The 17237-nt window shown below is 43.3% G+C and overlaps 1 protein-coding gene across 3 annotated transcripts in view; it reads right to left on the bottom strand.

Moving 5' to 3' along the window:
- Positions 1-16321, bottom strand: part of Mlh3 (mutL homolog 3) — a 34409-nt gene extending 18088 nt beyond the window's left edge. Inside the window, exons 1-6 of one of the 3 annotated variants that reach the window (XM_057783180.1) lie at positions 16234-16321; positions 11785-15085; positions 8619-8717; positions 6684-6769; positions 5835-5939; positions 3702-3774 (exon numbers count right to left, since the gene is read on the bottom strand). In XM_057783180.1, the coding sequence (XP_057639163.1) occupies positions 3702-3774; positions 5835-5939; positions 6684-6769; positions 8619-8717; positions 11785-15022 (3601 nt within the window). In that variant the 5' untranslated portion in view covers positions 15023-15085; positions 16234-16321. Of the gene's footprint in view, positions 1-3701; positions 3775-5834; positions 5940-6683; positions 6770-8618; positions 8718-11784; positions 15086-16101 lie in introns of all 3 variants that reach the window. The other 2 variants (XM_057783179.1, XM_057783181.1) reach the window with 2 other exon arrangements.
- Between the last annotated feature and the right edge of the window lie 916 nt (positions 16322-17237).

Genomic DNA, 17237 nt, shown 5'->3' with positions numbered 1-17237 from the left:
ATGACATGCATTAGAATGTATTTAAACTGAAGACTAGACAAAGGATGTGGATTTAGGATTTTTGTTTCCTTATTTCCTGATCCATATTCTAACATAGTCTCTTAAGTTTTTATCATTCTTTGAGAATTTCGTACATGTATACAATGCATTTTGATTGCACACACAACAAGCTTTTCTGGGCCTTGAACTCAGGTTCCGTTGCTTGTGAAGCAGACACTTTCTGACTGAGCCTCCCCAGGCCCAAGGCAGACTTCCAACAGCAGGGCTGGAGGGAAGGTTCTGCGGGTGCAGGCATTTGTTGCCAGCCTCAAGACCTGAGTTCTGTCTTCTGGTAGGAGGAGAGAGCCAACTCCTGGACCAAACCCTGAACAAGACCTGTTTTTTTTCTATATCTATAATCATGATAAAGTTGAACTGGTAAGTTAGGTACAGTGAGAAATTTGCAATAATAAAAATATAGAACAGGGCTAGGGTGTGTGACTCAGTGATAGAGTACTTATGTAGCATGCCCAGCACTGTAAAGATAAATAATAGATAAATACACCTATAACAGTGTGCCAGAATAAAACTGCTAATGTCATTTCTATTGTGGCCGGTACCATTATTAAATATAATAAGGTTTCTTTCAACATAAACAATGTAAACGGTACAGCTAATGTGTAATGTCTGCAGCTACAGAGTAATGTGCAGCTAGGGTATAGAGCACGGATACACGGGAGTCATTTGCAGCTTGGGTGGACCACGGTGAGATGATACGAGATGGTGTCATGCAGCAGTGTGAAACTTAAGACTTGCCAGTTGCTTATTTCTGGAATTTTCCACATAATATTCTGACCTTGGTTGACTGTGGGTAACCGAGACTGAGCAACACAAGACCACAGACACAGCAGACAACTCTAACTGTGCTCAGAACTCAAATTAAAGACAGCCTCTTCACTCTCTGCTGGTCCCTCCCCCCCAGGTCTCAGGTTTCTAGTCTTTCTTTACAGTCCTCATGAGCAGCAATGGCTTGTGCCCCAGCTCTTCCAGACGGTCCTCGGTGCCAACGTCTCCACTGTCACAAAACTGAACAGGCCTCCCTTAGCAAACCACAGCAGCAGACGGTATGAGGTCCGGGGCAAGACAACCTCTATTTTCTTCGTTTCTCTAGTTGTTCCTTCTCCTCTTCTGTTGGGCTGCCTTTCGTCTCAGCTGTTTGACTTATTCTAGATTCAGGGCTTCTCTCCACTCTCCACATTTCTAGGTGATAAAACCCAACCACCAATAACCGACCCTGCACTAACAACTTGAATCTATATCACCAGGTCAGAACACTCTAGCCCACACCTGCACTAGCCAAACACATTCCTGCGTCTCCTCATGAACATTTCAAAGGGAATTTAGATTAAACTGGTGGTTTTCATCCTCCCAGCCTGCTCCACCTCTTGGTCTTGCAACATCATCCACTTGGCCATGGAGGTCAGAAAACTAGGAGTTACCTTTGATATATCCCTCTCCCATAACAATCCATCACCAAGTCCTGTTGATTTTATCTCCTGCTTTCCTGACACATCCACATTTTTCTGTTTGTTTTACTGGAGGTGAGGTCACACGTGGTAGCCCAGGCTACACTATCTAGCCTGGTACCAGTCTTCCTGTCTTGTCTTCTGAGTACTGGATTATATGCACAGGGCACCACGTAGTCCTAATGCTTTTACTTCGCCTTAGTCTACCATGATCCTAGTAACCATTTCTTAGATGCTGCAGTTACCTTCTCAACTGTCTCTGTGGAGTTCCCAGAACTCCGCCCAAACTCAGTCCAGTCTCCAAACTGCAACTAGAAGAGTCCTCCTAAAACAGGACATGGTTTGACATGCAGCATTCCAAAGACAAAGACTAGGAAACATCCAACTGTTTCCAGCCAGTGCTGGGTGGGACAGAGCAAAGCTTGAAAGACATTCAAGACCTGGCTACTGCTTCTTCCAGCTCTATTTCCACGCTTACTCTTCTGCTGTCACCTAACAAGGAGGAATCACAAGTTACTTGTTTACTGTCTTCCTTGACATGTTCATACTTCAGACTCATTTTACCAAGAACTGTCTGCTGACCTCCCTGGCAAAATCAAACCTCTCAGTATCAGTTTTTACGCCATCCTCTACTTCTCCATAAGAGATACCTTAAAATTTTATGTTTGTATGATTATCTATTTCTCCGATATCTATTTTTCCTATAATTGTACCCCGAGGGCCTGGTACAGTCCCTAGCAAACAAAAGGTATTCAAACAGTATTTGTTGAATGATTTATGTAGAAACTATTTTTTGACTTAAGCAAGTCACTACCTGATTCTGTATAATTTTTTTAATTTTATGTATATGAATGTTTTGCCTAACCATACATCTATGACCACATGCAAGCCTGGTGATTGAGGAGGCCAGGAGAGGGAGTCAGATCCCCTAATACTTGAGTTACAGACAGCTCTGTAAGCCACCATGTGATGCTGAGAATCTAACCCAGGTCTTCTGAAAGAGAAGCCGCCACTGAGCCAAACAGATTCTTCAGCTTCCTGATTCTGTGTAACTCTTGACAAACCTAGAACACACCATATAAACTTACATAAACTGACTACTTTTGATGAGAAGACTGTAAACGGAGCTGGAGGGGGGGGATGGGCCAGCAGGTAAAGCACCTGCCTTACAGCACCAGGGCTTGAGTTACATCCTTAGAATCCATGTAAAAAGGCCTGGTACAGTGGTGCACACTTGTGATCTCAAAACTAGAGAGAAGACAAGAAGAGCCTGGGGCTCACTGGCCAGCCAGTCTAGCCTAAATGCTGACCTCCAGGTGAATTAGAAATCCTGTCTCAAAGGAGATGGATGCCATTCCTGAATGTGACACCCAAGCTCACCCTTTAACTCCCATGGGTACAGCACCTATGTGTACACACAGTCATTAAAGAAGGAGGCTGGGGCTCAGCCGTAAAATAAATACTCGCTGTGCAAGCATGAAGATGGAATGTGGATCTCTAGCATCTACATAAAAGCCTGAGTGTGGTGGGCCACACCTGTAGCTGCAACAATGGGGAAGGCAGAGACAGGCAGATGAGGCAGGGGTGTTGCTGGACAGACAACACTCTAGCAGAAACAGTGGCCCCAGGTTCACAAGAAACCTTGTCTCAAAAGGTAGGGTGGGAAGTACTGGAGGAAGGCACCCAAAGTTACCCCTGGCCTCCACATGTCTGTCTGTCTGTCTGTCTCTCTCTCTCTCTCTCTCACACACACACACAAATGTCACAACGTAAGACATTTTAAGTGAGTAGAAGATGAATTTCCCCCTTTGCCCACCCTCATTTCATTTCCACAGTGACTGCTATTAGCAGTTTAATGAACCGGGTGTGGTGTGGTATAGGCCTGCAATCCCAGCAGTCAGGCTGAGGCATCAGGATACCATGAATGTGAGTCAATCCTGGGCTACATCTCAAAAGACCAAAATCTTAATATGCCTCTTATGTGTATCAAGGTACTTAAAGTCCATCTACTTTAAAACCAGTCTCTTACTTTAGGTCAGTTTCCTTTATCTGTTTAAATCACTGAAATTACAACAATTTCAAGTTGTTGATCCCAAACAAGTTGTCATATCCTACAACAAGAGTACCCCCAAGTACTGTAACAGACAGTGGCCAGAACCCCAGCCGGCTTATTAACTGAAGCAAAACCGTGCTTACCTGCCTTGCCACTCTCCTCCACCTTCGTGCTCATTAGACAGGCTATAAACTTGTTGTCCACTTGCTGGAGAACCTGCCATTCATTCAGACAAACAATGTGACGATAACAATTAGCCAAGGCTCACCCGCATCAAGAGCTAAGCTAACACTTTACATGCTAACACCCACGCCGAGACCCCGGCGAGGAGCCAGCTAGAGGTCCCACAGGTGAAAGTGCTCTTACCCGAGTTTCGCCTTGGGATCACAGGCAGCAGAGGGCTGACGCCTGCAAGCTGCTCTCTGACACATACGTGAGCTCTCTCCCGAGAAACACACAAAGACTTGTTCTAAAACACTGACTAAGGTGCTGCTGACGGTGGGACGGTTCTGAGATGGGGTGAAAGGATGGGTAGGAAGGCCAGGTTGGGACAGGAAGGACGCTAGCTGGCAAGGTCAGAGCACTTCTGCAATGTTTCCAGCGGAGAGACTCTGAGGAACACACGTGACCAGAAACTGCTAATGAACACAACTAAATTAATTGTCTCAATGTGTAGCCCTGCCTGACTTGGAACTCTATGTAAACCAGGCTGGCCTCCATCTCACAGAGATCTACCTGTCTCTGCCTCCCAAGTACTGGGATTAAAGGTATGTGCCATCATGCATTGCATAAAATACAAGTTTTATGAAAATACAAGTTTTGTGAAAAGCCAGGAAAGCCATTTTGGAAGAGCTAGTCTAAGAGCTTCAGACTGTGGGGCTCCCTCTGTCCTGGCTGAGGTTCCCCAGAAAAGTAGAGGAGACAGGGCTGTCCCTTTTGTTAATGAACCTCCCACTCTACAGCTTCCTTAACCTTTGCAGCTTCACATAGAGAGGGTCATTCAAAAGTGAGGATTCTGCACAGTTAAGGACAATGTTGATTTATAGATAATTTGTTGGCATTTGTTATATAATTATGAAATAAAAGATCCAAATACAGAACTGCAGAACTGTTAAACGTCCTTGGCACAATTCATTCCCTGAAAACCTACTCGCACGCACTATTTAGAATATTCTTCTTTGCTATTGAAATTTTTTGCATTTTTTGTCCTGATGATAAAAATTCAAGGTTCTAGCAGTGCAGTGGCAGCTCACACTTTTAATCTCAGCACTCGAGAGGCAGAGGCAGGCAGATCTCTGTGAGTTTGAGCCCAGCCTGGTCTATAGAGCAAGTGCCAGGGCAACCAGGGCTACGCAGAAACCCTCTCTCAAAAAACTAAAAAAAATAATAATTATTAATAATATTATTAACTATTACTTTATTATTATTTTAAGGTTCCAGTCAGATTAAAACAAACACACATGTAATGGCTCTTCTTGGTTGTCAACTTGACTACATCTAGAATTAACTAGAACCCAAGAGTCTGATATACCTACGGGGGATTTTTTTCTTTTTTTCCTTTTTTCTTTTCTCTTTTTTTTTAAATATTTATTTATTTTTTATTATGTATACAATATTCTGTCTGTGTGTATGCCTGAAAGCCAGAAGAGGGCACCAGACCTCATTGCAGATGGTTGTGAGCCACCATGTGGTTGCTGGGAATTGAACTCAGGACCTTTGGAAGAGCAGGCAATGCTCTTAACCGTTGAGCCATCTCTCCAGCCCCGGGGGTTCTTAATTAAATTATTTGAAACGGGAGGACCCACTTTTAATTCAGACATTTTGAGGTGAGAAGATACACCTTTAATCCAGATCTTTGGAGTAGGAAGCTCCACCTTTAGTCGGGGCCACGCCTCCTGCTGGCAGCCTATATAAAGGCTCTCTGCTGTCTTGCCCTCACTCTCGATGGTAAATCCACTCCTTCACTGGCAACAGAGCCTACTTCTTTGGGATTCCTGTGTAAACTAAGATCAGCTGAGACATCCAGGCTTGTGGACTGAACAATTACTGGCTTCTTGGACCTTCAGTTGGTAGGCAGACATGGCTAGACTAGCTGGACCAGAGCCTGTGAGCCACTCCAATCAATCTATTAGTCTATCAGTTCCGTTCCTCTAGAGAAGCCCAATACAGCATGCCTTGACTAATACAGTCTCACTCATTTAAAAAAAAAAAAAAACCCTCAATTTCACAAAAGATAGTCTAGCTTAAACATTGCATGGATTTTGGTGCTGATTTACCTGCATTGAATGGATCATCTCTTTTGTGAAGCGGTAGGGATACAGCACGTTGTGGATTTTAACTGCTAAACTCTCAGCCTGGCCACTGCTGACATCAACAGCAACCTAGGAAGACCCAGTAAAAACATAATTTAACTTTTAATGTCTGTGGAACTGTTTTACCAATGATTTCAAAGTCCTTGAAAATACACATTTTTTTCAGGGGTTGGCATATCCAGGTCAGTGACAGAGTACTGCTTAGCATATGCAAGGCTCTTGTTTCAATTCCCAGCACTGCAAAAAATAAAACCAAAACCAAACAAGGATTTTCATATATCCTACTAGAAATGGGATGAACGTAGGAAACCTATAGATAAGTTTAAGTTTACAGATAAGAATAAGTTGTCTAACAAATTTTTTATAAACACTGACAAAACCCAGAATCATTTCAGAACAATTTGTCTGTGCTCCATGATTAAGTCCTTAAAGGCGGCTTAAGTGAAGAATCAGTAGTCCAGTGCTTGTCTGTTATCCACGCTCATTAACACACTTAGTGCAGGCTGTGACAGCACATCAAAGGGAGAACAGGGCCAGGCCACACAGACCTGTCCCTGCAGGAGAAATGGCCCTGTAAGACAGGGTAGATACACTCACTCTTCACACTGAATATACATGCTAATCCAAAATTCTTGACCTTCCAAAACGCTGGTTTATTCTTTCTACATTAAGCACTAATTTCTGAGTATATCATCTAGAAATCTGCCTACTTTCCATTCATAATTACAAATTCATATACTCATGCATGCCCATATCCAGCTTAAATGAAGTTCAAATTTATAAACAGGCAAAGAAAAAGTACTACAGACTCACCTCTGGGTGCCGGGCAAATACTGGGTTGTTCCAGTCTGAAAACAAGGCCTGAAGTGATTCACGGACAACAGCAGCATCCACAGCATCTAGGGCAAAGGGGACAGCTGCCATCAAGAACTCAGAAAAGAGTGTCCTCTCCTGTTCAGCCACGGCCTCCAGACCAAGAGTAGACACATTATCCCCACACTCCACAGTCAGAGCCTCCACTGTGTCCCTATATTCGTTTTGATGTTGCTTCTTTGTTCTGCAGAGGTCTTACCATGTAGCTCTGGCTGGCCTAGAACTCACTATGCAGACCAGGCCAGCCTCAAACTAGACTCAAAAGTGAGTCACAAAGACTCACTTGTTTCTGTCTCCTGAGTGCTGAGTTTAAAGGTGTGCACCACCACTGCCCAGCTTGGTACTACATTTTTTTGTTTGTTTTTTTAGATAAATTTATATATTTTGAATATAGTATTTTGCCTGCATGTATGCATGTAAGTCAGAAAGAGTGCCAGATCTTATTTCAGATGGTTGTAAGCCACCATGTGGTTCCTAGGAATTGAACTCAGGATCTCTGGAAGAATAGCCAGTGCTCTTAACCACTGAGCCATCTTTCCTGCCCCTGATGCTACTTTTTAAACTAGTATCACGCCTGTACCTTCTGAGACAGCTTTTCTACAAATTGTTCTCAACCTTCATAATGCTACAACCCTTTAATACAGTTCCTCATGTGGTGGTGACCCCAACCATAAAATTATTCCAGTGCTACTTTATAACTATAATTTTGCTACTGTTGTATATGTAATTTAAATACCTGATATGAGCCAGACAGTGGTGGCGCACGCCTTTAATCCCAGCACTTGGGAGGCAGAGGCAGGCAGATCTCTGTGAGTTCGAGACCAGCCTGGTCTACAAGAGCTAGTTCCAGGACAGGCTCCTAAAACCACAGAGAAACCCTGTCTCGAAAAACCAAAATAAATAAATAAATAAATAAATAAATAAATAAATAAATAAATAAAAATAAAATAAAATAAATAAATACCTGATATGCAACCCAAGGGGTTGCAACCTATAGGTCAAAAACTGCTGGTCTATACCAATGCTCCAGGGGCCTGGAAAGATGGCTCTTTTCACTTCTGAGCCATCTTTCCAGGCAGAAGACCCAGGTCTGGTTCCTGGCACCCACACAGTGACTCATAACCATCTGTAACTCTAATTCAGAGAATCTGATGCCCTCCTCTTGCCAAGGGCATTGGATACATATGGTACACAGATATGCATGCTGGCAAAACATTCATACACAAAATAAAACTAAGTAAGTCTTAAAACAAAAGAAGAATATTTCCAAGTGTGTGGACAGAAAAAACTATAGTTCCTTGCCAGGCGGTGGTGGCTCACATTTTAATCCCAGCACTCGGGAGGCAGAGGCAGGCGGATCTCTGTGAGTTCGAGGCCAGCCTGGTCTACAAGAACTAGTTCCAGGACAGGCTCCAAAGCCACAGAGAAACCCTGTCTCGAAAAAAAAAAAAAACTATAGTTCCAATTTTCTTGATGCCTTTTGATAAAAATATACTTAATTGATTTTAAGAAACAACAAAAACAAAAATAATATGTTTCTTTAGGTTTTTTCCCAAAGAATTTTACAGAGATCAAAGTACTGTAATATGGAGAAATTCAATCTTTAAAAATAAGAAACGTTTCTCCAGTCTCAGACACCATAGCCTACACATAATCACCCAGCACCAACTGCCACTCTGGAAAAGCAATTTCTGATCTACATGCATGCACCGAATCACTTAGCTCTGCTGCTCAGCAGACCCGTGGGGAATTCTGGCTCCCGAGGCACAGCTGGTGCCGACCACGCTTCAGAATGCACCCCTGCTCAGTCTTCCTCACTGAGCGGGACAGGGTGTACCAGGTGTGTCCACACACAACCTCTGGCATTGCTCTCACCTCTCGCCTTTGGTCCCAGCATAATCCTCTCCTCCTGAGCTCTCGGAAGGAAAGGAAGAATAAGGTCGCTTCTAAAAGGATGGCACCTGTACTGAACCCCTAAACAAAGAAAGAAAAAACCTACAAATTTGAACTCAACATACAAACTATAAAAATTATGTAAAATCTTTCTCTGCAAACTAAATGAAGGCAGAAGAAGAATACATGGAAAATCAGAACTTTCAATGAGATCATCGCTAACTCAATTACATTAATACATCATCTCTTTATCGTAGATGTGACTTTCAGTAGCGCAATGTGCAGGCTGCAGGGACACACTAGGCATTGTCTTCAGACATTTTCCACGGTCATATCCCGAGTAAATGAGGCAGCTACTGGAATCCAGCAAATAAAGGTTGGGGTGCCGCTAAATACCGTACGAGGTATAGTTATTCAGAAAAGTCTTGTCAGACACATCCTTGTACTTCATGATCACCCACAACCTGCTGCAGCCTCTACAAATGCCCAACTTTTAAGTGTCTCACCCACAATCTGTGGCCCTACTATAACCATGATCGCATTGCATTACGTAGCTATCCCTAATATCCCTAATAAGTGCTGAGAAGTCAGATGAGCTTCAGTGAGAACACCTACCACAGTGTGACAGACAACAAGCGCTGGATGAACCTGTGCAGAGATGAACGCCTGGCAGAGCTGGAGATGGCTCAGCGGTTAAGAGCACTGGCTGCTCTTCCAGAGGTCCTGAGTTCAATTCCCAGTAACCACATGGTGGCTCACAACCATCCATAATGGGATCAGATGAATGAGTGGGTGAAAGGTACCCTATTCAAATACCAGTCTAAGTGCTAACGATCTGCAGGAATAGCAGATTTGAGTCTTAGAAACAACTCTGAAAAGACAGTTTTGAAAAGCCTGGAAAATTGGTTCAGTGGTTAAGAGTACCAGCTGCACTTCCAGAGGACCTGAGTTCAGTTCCCAGAACCCACACAGTGGCTCACAGCCATCTGTAACTCAAGTTCCATGGATTTTGATGCCCTCTTCTGCCTGCATGGGCACGAGGCATGAACATGGTACACAGACTACATATAGGCAAAGACATTCAGTACATAAAATAAAATAAAATAAAATAAAAAGGAGGGGAGGGACACATAACAGAGCTATTGAAAAAGACAAGCCTGTCTGACAAAAACTAAAGCAAGAGATTAGTTAAGTAAGGTTGTATAATTCATAATAAGAGACTAGTGAGGCCTGGCCAGTGTTGGTACAGCTTTAATCCCGGCACTAGGAGGCAGAGGCAGGCGGATCTCTGAGCTCAAGGCCAGCCTGATCTGCAGACCAAGTTCCAGGACAGTCAGGGCTACACAGAGAAATTCTGTCTCAAAAAACAAAAAATCAAAACTAAAAAACAAAAGAGAGAGAAACTGACTGCCTTCATTTCCTGATCTTCCTGCCTCCACCTCCCAAGTGCTAAAATTCATGGAGCTTTAACGTTTCTCTCAGAAATTCGTTACACATCTACATTTTCATGTGCGCCAGTCATGCCCTAATGCCCCACTGTGAAGAGCCAATTCCATGTGAATGGAGGGTGTGAGGTGCCATTTTTTTCAATGAACCTGTCTTGATAGCAAAATTAATTTTCATTTGGAACTTGACTTAACGCGGCTCTCAAAAGTTCACAAGCTACGGTAATCCAGATGGCGTGGTGCACTGAAGTAGTTTCAATTCCAAATCTACTTAACAGGAGCAGATGTTTATGTTGAGTGTGGCAGCTAAGATCCCCCTCCTTTCTTTTGGCAACAACCATCCCACACTTGAACGTAATCCAGTTATTTTTTGGCGCTGTATCAGAAGCAGTTCCATTTCAGGAAGATGAGGTGCCGGCACCTTAGATGTTCCTCTCTGATAAGCATTCAGCACATACAAACCAGTACATATGACCTAGACTGGAAAGCACATAAAGATGCCTTAAGGGCAACTGGATAGTCTCAAGAGCAATACTGAAAATAAAAGGTTTTCTCCTCCTGTGAAATTCTCTACAAGTTACAACAGTGATTTTTTTCCCATAAGGAAAAAAATTTGAAAAACATTTAAAACTAAAGGATTTATTTAACATCAGAGCCTCCAACAAGAAATATTTATCCTAAGGAGACATTGTAATTTGCAATTATATTCATACAATTTACATTCTTTTACAGCATGCGAGACTTTTTCACAAGGATGCATATTTAATGTTTATCCTACTAGTGAAAGCCGAGATTACAGCCAGATGGAAATCAGCTTCACCGGCTCCCAACATCTGGCTCTCAACACACTGCCAAAACAATGTCACTTTTAATGTTGCCTGAAACCTGAGAACCCAGAGTCCTAGACCAGGCTCTGGTGTTGCTTTGTGGTGTGACCTGAAAACCATATTATTATCAACTTCTTGTATCAGAATTAATCAAGTGGATTGGTAGATATATTATAATAAAGTACGTTTGAAAAATATGGTTATGAAGGCACCTATCTAGCCTACATTTTGAAAAATATTTGGCTAACTCCTACTTTCCAGGGGAAGCTCACAAAATCCCACTGCACTGACCTATATATCTTACTGGGAACTTACGATAAGTAAAAAATTTTCCCAACCTTAGGCTGGCAGCCACAGACAGAAGCAGTCATGTCTCTAAAGACAAATCTCTAGAAGTGTATTTGGGAAGAAAGGGAAAACAGGGTAGATAAGTACTGTGGGTCTTTTTAGCCACTAGCAGCACAATTTGATTAAAATGAAGTCCATCCGTCCCCTCCCACACACATATGTCTCAGACACATGTAGGTACCTTTACATTCTTTATCAGTCGTCACAAAATTCTCACATTTAAATATTGTTAAACCTCAAGAATCTCTGTAAGCCTTAAACACAGTTTAGGTTTTAAAACTGGCCTTCAGAAGTCAGGTGTTGTGGTACATACTTTTAATTCTAGCATTTGGAAGCAAGACCTAGCATGAGTTCAAGACCAGCTTGGCTACAGAGTTTGAGGCCAGCCTGAGCTACACAGCAAGACCCTGTCTCAATATTCCCAACCCCCAAACAACAGAACAATACAACGTGGCTTTCCAAGGCTGTCTTGCTGGCCACCTCTGTGAACAACTGTATTGCTCTTTGGCCATTGTTCTTCGTACTTACCATTCTCAAGGAGGACATCCACAGCCACAGTCGTCAGGTCTCTGGTGCAAGCAGTCTGAACGTCTTCCGTGGGAGCGACGAACGTGCTTAGTCCGGTTGTTCTGTTGATGTAAACCATTCTTCCCAGCGTTACATCAAAATGCTGCTGCCAACCCATAGGATATGAATTAGATTCTTCATTTTCGGAACAAGATCTTGCTTTAGACTCATCATGCTGGGAAGAAATTCCATCTTGGCTGGCAGTGGTAACTTCTACCTGACCCGTGATCATTTTACTGGGAGACTCAGGAGTCCCTGTATGTTGCTCTGAAGATTTGACGAGAACATCTGAATCTTCACTGGTTTTAGAATCACTGCAGGGTAACGGCAAAGGAGTTTCTGGGTTCTCTGTGTCGTCCACTACATTGTGAGAATGCATTGCACTGTTGTGGATGGAATTATCCTGGGTGGCAGAATCTGGTATTAGAAGCATGCCACTCTTTATTTTTTCATGTTTATTTTTAAATAATTCACCAAAAGGTGAGTCTAACCTAGTGCCCCGGCTACTGTCTGTTCGACTGGAATCCGAACCTGGAAGTTCACTAATATGGCCTGTCATCTCCGTCGTTCGGAGCTCCTTTTCAGAACCTTTCCGTCTGGATAATTTCGAAGCAAGTGACTCGGTGGACTTCTCAACACTGGAAGGTTTTCTGTTAAAGGGAGAGAATTCTGTCAGAGTAATAGGACTTTCTCTCAAGTGAGGCATCTGTTCTACGCAAGCTTCTTTGGAAAATGGAGATTTTTCTGAGTGCAGGATGTGACTTACTGGTTGACAAGTGTCACAGTGCTCCATGGTAGCGATCTTACCACCATCACACATATCTAAGTGGCTCTTGTCATTTAGTAGAATGTCAGGTTCGACTTGAGCATCACCATGGGTCCTGACTTCGGTGTTATTTTCCCCTTTTGTATCTAGAGAATTGTTAACCTTCCCATATTGCCTCTTAAATCTCTCTAAAGACCCTACTTGTGAACGCAAGCTTAGCTTCCTACGGCCTGTGTGTCTGGAGGGATGCATCGTCTTCTCTGTTTTCTTACTACCATTTGAAGCGTATCTGCACCCTGGGAAGGAGGGTGTATCAGGCAAGAAGCAACCTGTGTGTGGTCCTGTATCACCTTCCTGAAAAAGAGCCAAGCTCTCATCCGCTGCTACTGGGTTGTTCTCTGGCCCATAACCTGTGTTTGTCCTGCACAATTTTTTGTGGAGCAGTTGAGCAGATTCTGTACTTAAAGTGCTTATTAAATCGGTGTCTGGAGTCTCAAGTGCGTGGTGTGCTCTGTTTCCAAATGTCTCTTGGGCACTTACAGGACCGGGTCGGACATAATTTTTAAATAAATGCTCTGTTTCACTTGATTTAGTGTGTACATCCTGTACCACATGAGTTACAAAGCCAGTGGCGCATAACTTAACCTCTCCATATCTAAAAACATTTACTCTTCCATGAGTACTTGGCTCTTTTTCTCCTGTTTCCTTCTTCCTCTGTGTACCCTGGACTCTAGAGGCTGTTGTCTCAAAAGGCAGAGGTTGGTACCCCACTTCAGTAGCATTTTTATGTTTCTCCAGTAGGCTCTGAATCCTACTATTTGGGGGAACATTGGCAGCCATGACATTAACAACAGGGCTTATTTTCTGCATTTCTGCATCTGCCTCACTCTCCTCAAAGAGATGATGTGTCTGAACAGGGCTTGAAACCATTTTGGGGCTAGTTCCATGTGGACGTTCTGAAGCCCTCTGTTCCAAGAAAGATTTCTGATGTTTCTCGTTTTCTCCCTCTTCTCCCAACACCCTTGATGCTAAGTGAGCGCTGTCTTGGCTGTGTGATGATGACTCTATCATTTCACTATGGCCCAGGCCATCTGTTTCACAACTGTGCAATGAGTCAGCTGTCTGTTTTCTGGTGGCTTCCAAATCCCCAGAATTCTGTGTGTTTCTACTTCCTAAAGTAGTCGTTCTTTTCACAGCTTTCGACTGCAAATTCAACATTTCATAGGAATCCAAAATATTAGTGCACGCTTCCTGGAAACTGCTCTGGTCACACTTCTCACGAGTGGATGCATGTGTCTGAAGAGCAGCACCAAACAAACTAAAATCGTTGTCTTCATTAAATCCCTTAATAGCTTCACCTGATAACTCTACAAACAGGCTTTCTCGCTTTAAAAACCTTTTGACTCCTTCTTGAATACAAACCAACAGGGTATCCCAGTTCTGAAACTCGATCAGAGTTTTGGCGGGCTCCATGCACACGTCATATTCACAACATTGGCACTGCACATTGATGACATAGATCCCATGGAGTTCGGGGGCAGAACGGTGCCGAGGACTGGAATCCATTTGCCTATTGGCAGAACCATTCTTTGGCCTACATATAGTACTTTGTTTTTTTAATAAAAAGTCAATGAGTTTATGCAACTTTGTCCTTAAAACCAGTCTTCTGTTCACAAACAAAAACTGCATATTCTTATTGTAGTGCGCTTCAGAGCTAATGTAGCCACCAAACTCAAACTCCTTATATTTAAAATATACTTCTCTTAACTTTTGAGACTTGCCCAATCCATAAATTTGACAAAACCGAGAACATATGTCTTTGGTTTTGGGGAGCTGGAGAACCATGGCACCAGAAACATCATTCCTCAAAGAGAAAGAGACAGAAGGGTGCATGAGGGAGATGGCTTCTACCCGCTGCCTAACCTTCTCAAACTCTAATCTAGGATCCATGCTCTTCCTCCTCACAGGGAACTGGGAGAACAGGTTATACACGGTTACTGTGGTCCCCACACTGGGTCTAGTCAGATCAGCTTCACAAGCGTTTAGGGCTTTCCCGTTCTGAAACATCTTCACGAAGGTTTTCATAGCCATGCTTTTCTTGGATGAAATTTCCACAGCACTCGCCATGTTGGCGATGCTTGCCAAGGCCTCTCCTCGGAAACCATGGAACTTTGGGTTCTCCAAGTCCTGTATTGAGCTGCATTTGCTAGTAAAATACCGATTTCCCACCTTCTCTATCTCATCACCCGTCATCCCAAGTCCATTGTCTATCACTTGAACTTGGAAGGTTTCCATATTCACCCTGACGGCCACACATTTTGCTTCCGCATCGATACTGTTGAGGATAAGTTCCTCGACACATTGGCCCAAGGAGATTATGGCCAAACCGGAACGCAGCTTGGCTTGGACTTCATCTGACAAGCACTTGATCATGGCAGGGAGACACGTGGAGAGAATGCCAGACACGGGCTTCCTTCTCTGACTGGAAATAACCACCTATGAAAAAACAAAAACAAAGAACACACATACCCTATCAAACCTTGGTTATATAGCACTACTGACTTCTCTAAAGTATTATGAAGAACTACAGTTTGAGGAAAATAAAATATTGAAACCAAAATATGAAACAGAAGTATACTTCTAATTTCTAGACAGCACATAAAACTCATGCCTGGTATAATGAACCTCGATTTCAAAGAAGCATTCATAAATTTCATAATTTTCCCTATTCCTAAAGTGAATGCCCTAAAGAGAAACCATAATTATACTTGATGTTGACACTATTCAAAACTCTAAGTACTTCACTAAAAACAGATGCCTAAATTAAATTCAGCTAAGAAACGTTAGCTAGAAATTATTCATGAAAAAGATCCAAGCTTGTTTCATAACGCTTATACATTTCACAATATCCATGGCTTTTAGAAAAACTTTAGTGTGCTAAGACACTGTAAGTAAGAAAGTGAGACAACGGGACAGAATTAAAGTCAAACATATCAAGGAGAGACAGGTAGTAAGCGATTACGATAGTCACAATTACTTTCTGAGGAGAGGCGGGGAGGGGGCAGCGTGGGGGCTAAAGCAGGGAAAGTCCTTTTCTGTTTAAATCCTGCTGTTGCTTGATAGGTCGCTGAAAAGTCCTGATTACTAATATTCTTTTGTACTGATACGCTCGGTCCCTATATATCCCCAGAACACAACATGGCAATAATAAGGATGGTATGGGGTTGTCTGAACTGATTTCAAGTTTTCTTGTAAGTACAAACAAACCCTAAGAGTCTAGGTCTTTAGAGGTCTCACTTCCTTCTTCATAAACGATAACAGCAGAGCTGGTGGCAGGGCTGGCTTTTTAAAGCCTGAGCAAACTGGGGTTACGTTTGCTTTCTAAGACAATGAACTTAGCGGCCGTTGGCAAACGGGGTGAATGTTTAATAAGCATTCTGATTACTACAGTCCCAGGGTCTAGACAGTCCAACTTCCCGTGCAGGAAGCTCGCGCCTGCGCAGTCCACCCACCCCGCCGCTCCCGAGGCCCCTCCTTCTGGGGCCCCCGCGCTCCTCCAGGCAGGCCCGCGGCCGTCACCACAGCTCTTCTGGTGTTAGACAAGCTCACGGGGCCAGATTTCAACACGTGCTTTCCCCCTTCACCTCGAATCTCCTCCATCAACTCTCGGGGACCAACCGCTTCCGATGCCGGACGCGCGCTCTAGAGCATGCGCTTCGGAGACGCCGCGAGCCTGGGTCCGCACGACATCTCGTGCGCAGGCGCCAAGGTGGCCCGGCTGAGAACTTGGCTCCTTCACCTGGCTAGTTCTAATTAGTGCTCGCGCCCTAGTCTCATTTGGTTTTGGGTGATAGGCTGTTTCCAGTAAGTTTTGGTTTGTTCCCTTTCTCGTTCTCCTTTGCAGGTACTAATATTTCGTTCCACTTATATTTTACTTGTTTCCTTAGTCTTTGTTCGCTAGATTGTAAATTATGCGAAGGTGGCCTTTGGTTTTGTATACTGCTGCGACCTGGTGGCAAGTAGACATCAGAGAATGCAGAATGTTCTTAGAATTAATGCTGAGAAGTCAGACCTTCTCTTCTCCCTCGCCCTCTCCTTTGGTTTTTCAAGACAGGATTTCTCTGTGTAGCCCTGGCTGTCCTGAAACTCACTTTGTAGACCAGGCTGGACTCTAATTCACAGAGATCCACCTGCCTCTGCCTCCCACTACTCTCTTAATTTGCAAATCAGAATGCCAGGATTCCCTTCATTGATTTTTTTTTCTTTTTTTTTTTAATTTTCCCAATACCACCACTGCTTTTTCCTAACTGAAGGAGAACAGAGCTCTTAACAGCACAGCGAGAATGTTTTGGGAATTATTAACCTAGCCTCACTTTTTTGCCTTCTGTCTCAATTTCATTGAAACCTCCTCTCCTGGACCCTGCAACTTTTTTTTTTTTTTAAGAATTATGTATTTTACATATATGGATTTTTGTCTGTAAGTACATCTGCACACCAGAAGAGGGCATCTGATCCCATGGGACTACAGCTGCAGACAGTTGTGTGCATTGGGAATTGAACTCAGGACCTCTGAAAGAGCGAACAGTGTTCTTAACTGCTGAACCACCTCTCCAGGCCACCCCTCCTCCCTTTAATGGAAGTTACGACA

The sequence above is a fragment of the Chionomys nivalis genome, chromosome 10 (assembly GCF_950005125.1).
Source record: "Chionomys nivalis chromosome 10, mChiNiv1.1, whole genome shotgun sequence".
NCBI lineage: Eukaryota > Metazoa > Chordata > Mammalia > Rodentia > Cricetidae > Chionomys > Chionomys nivalis.
This window is presented reverse-complemented; position numbering and strand designations above follow the sequence as displayed.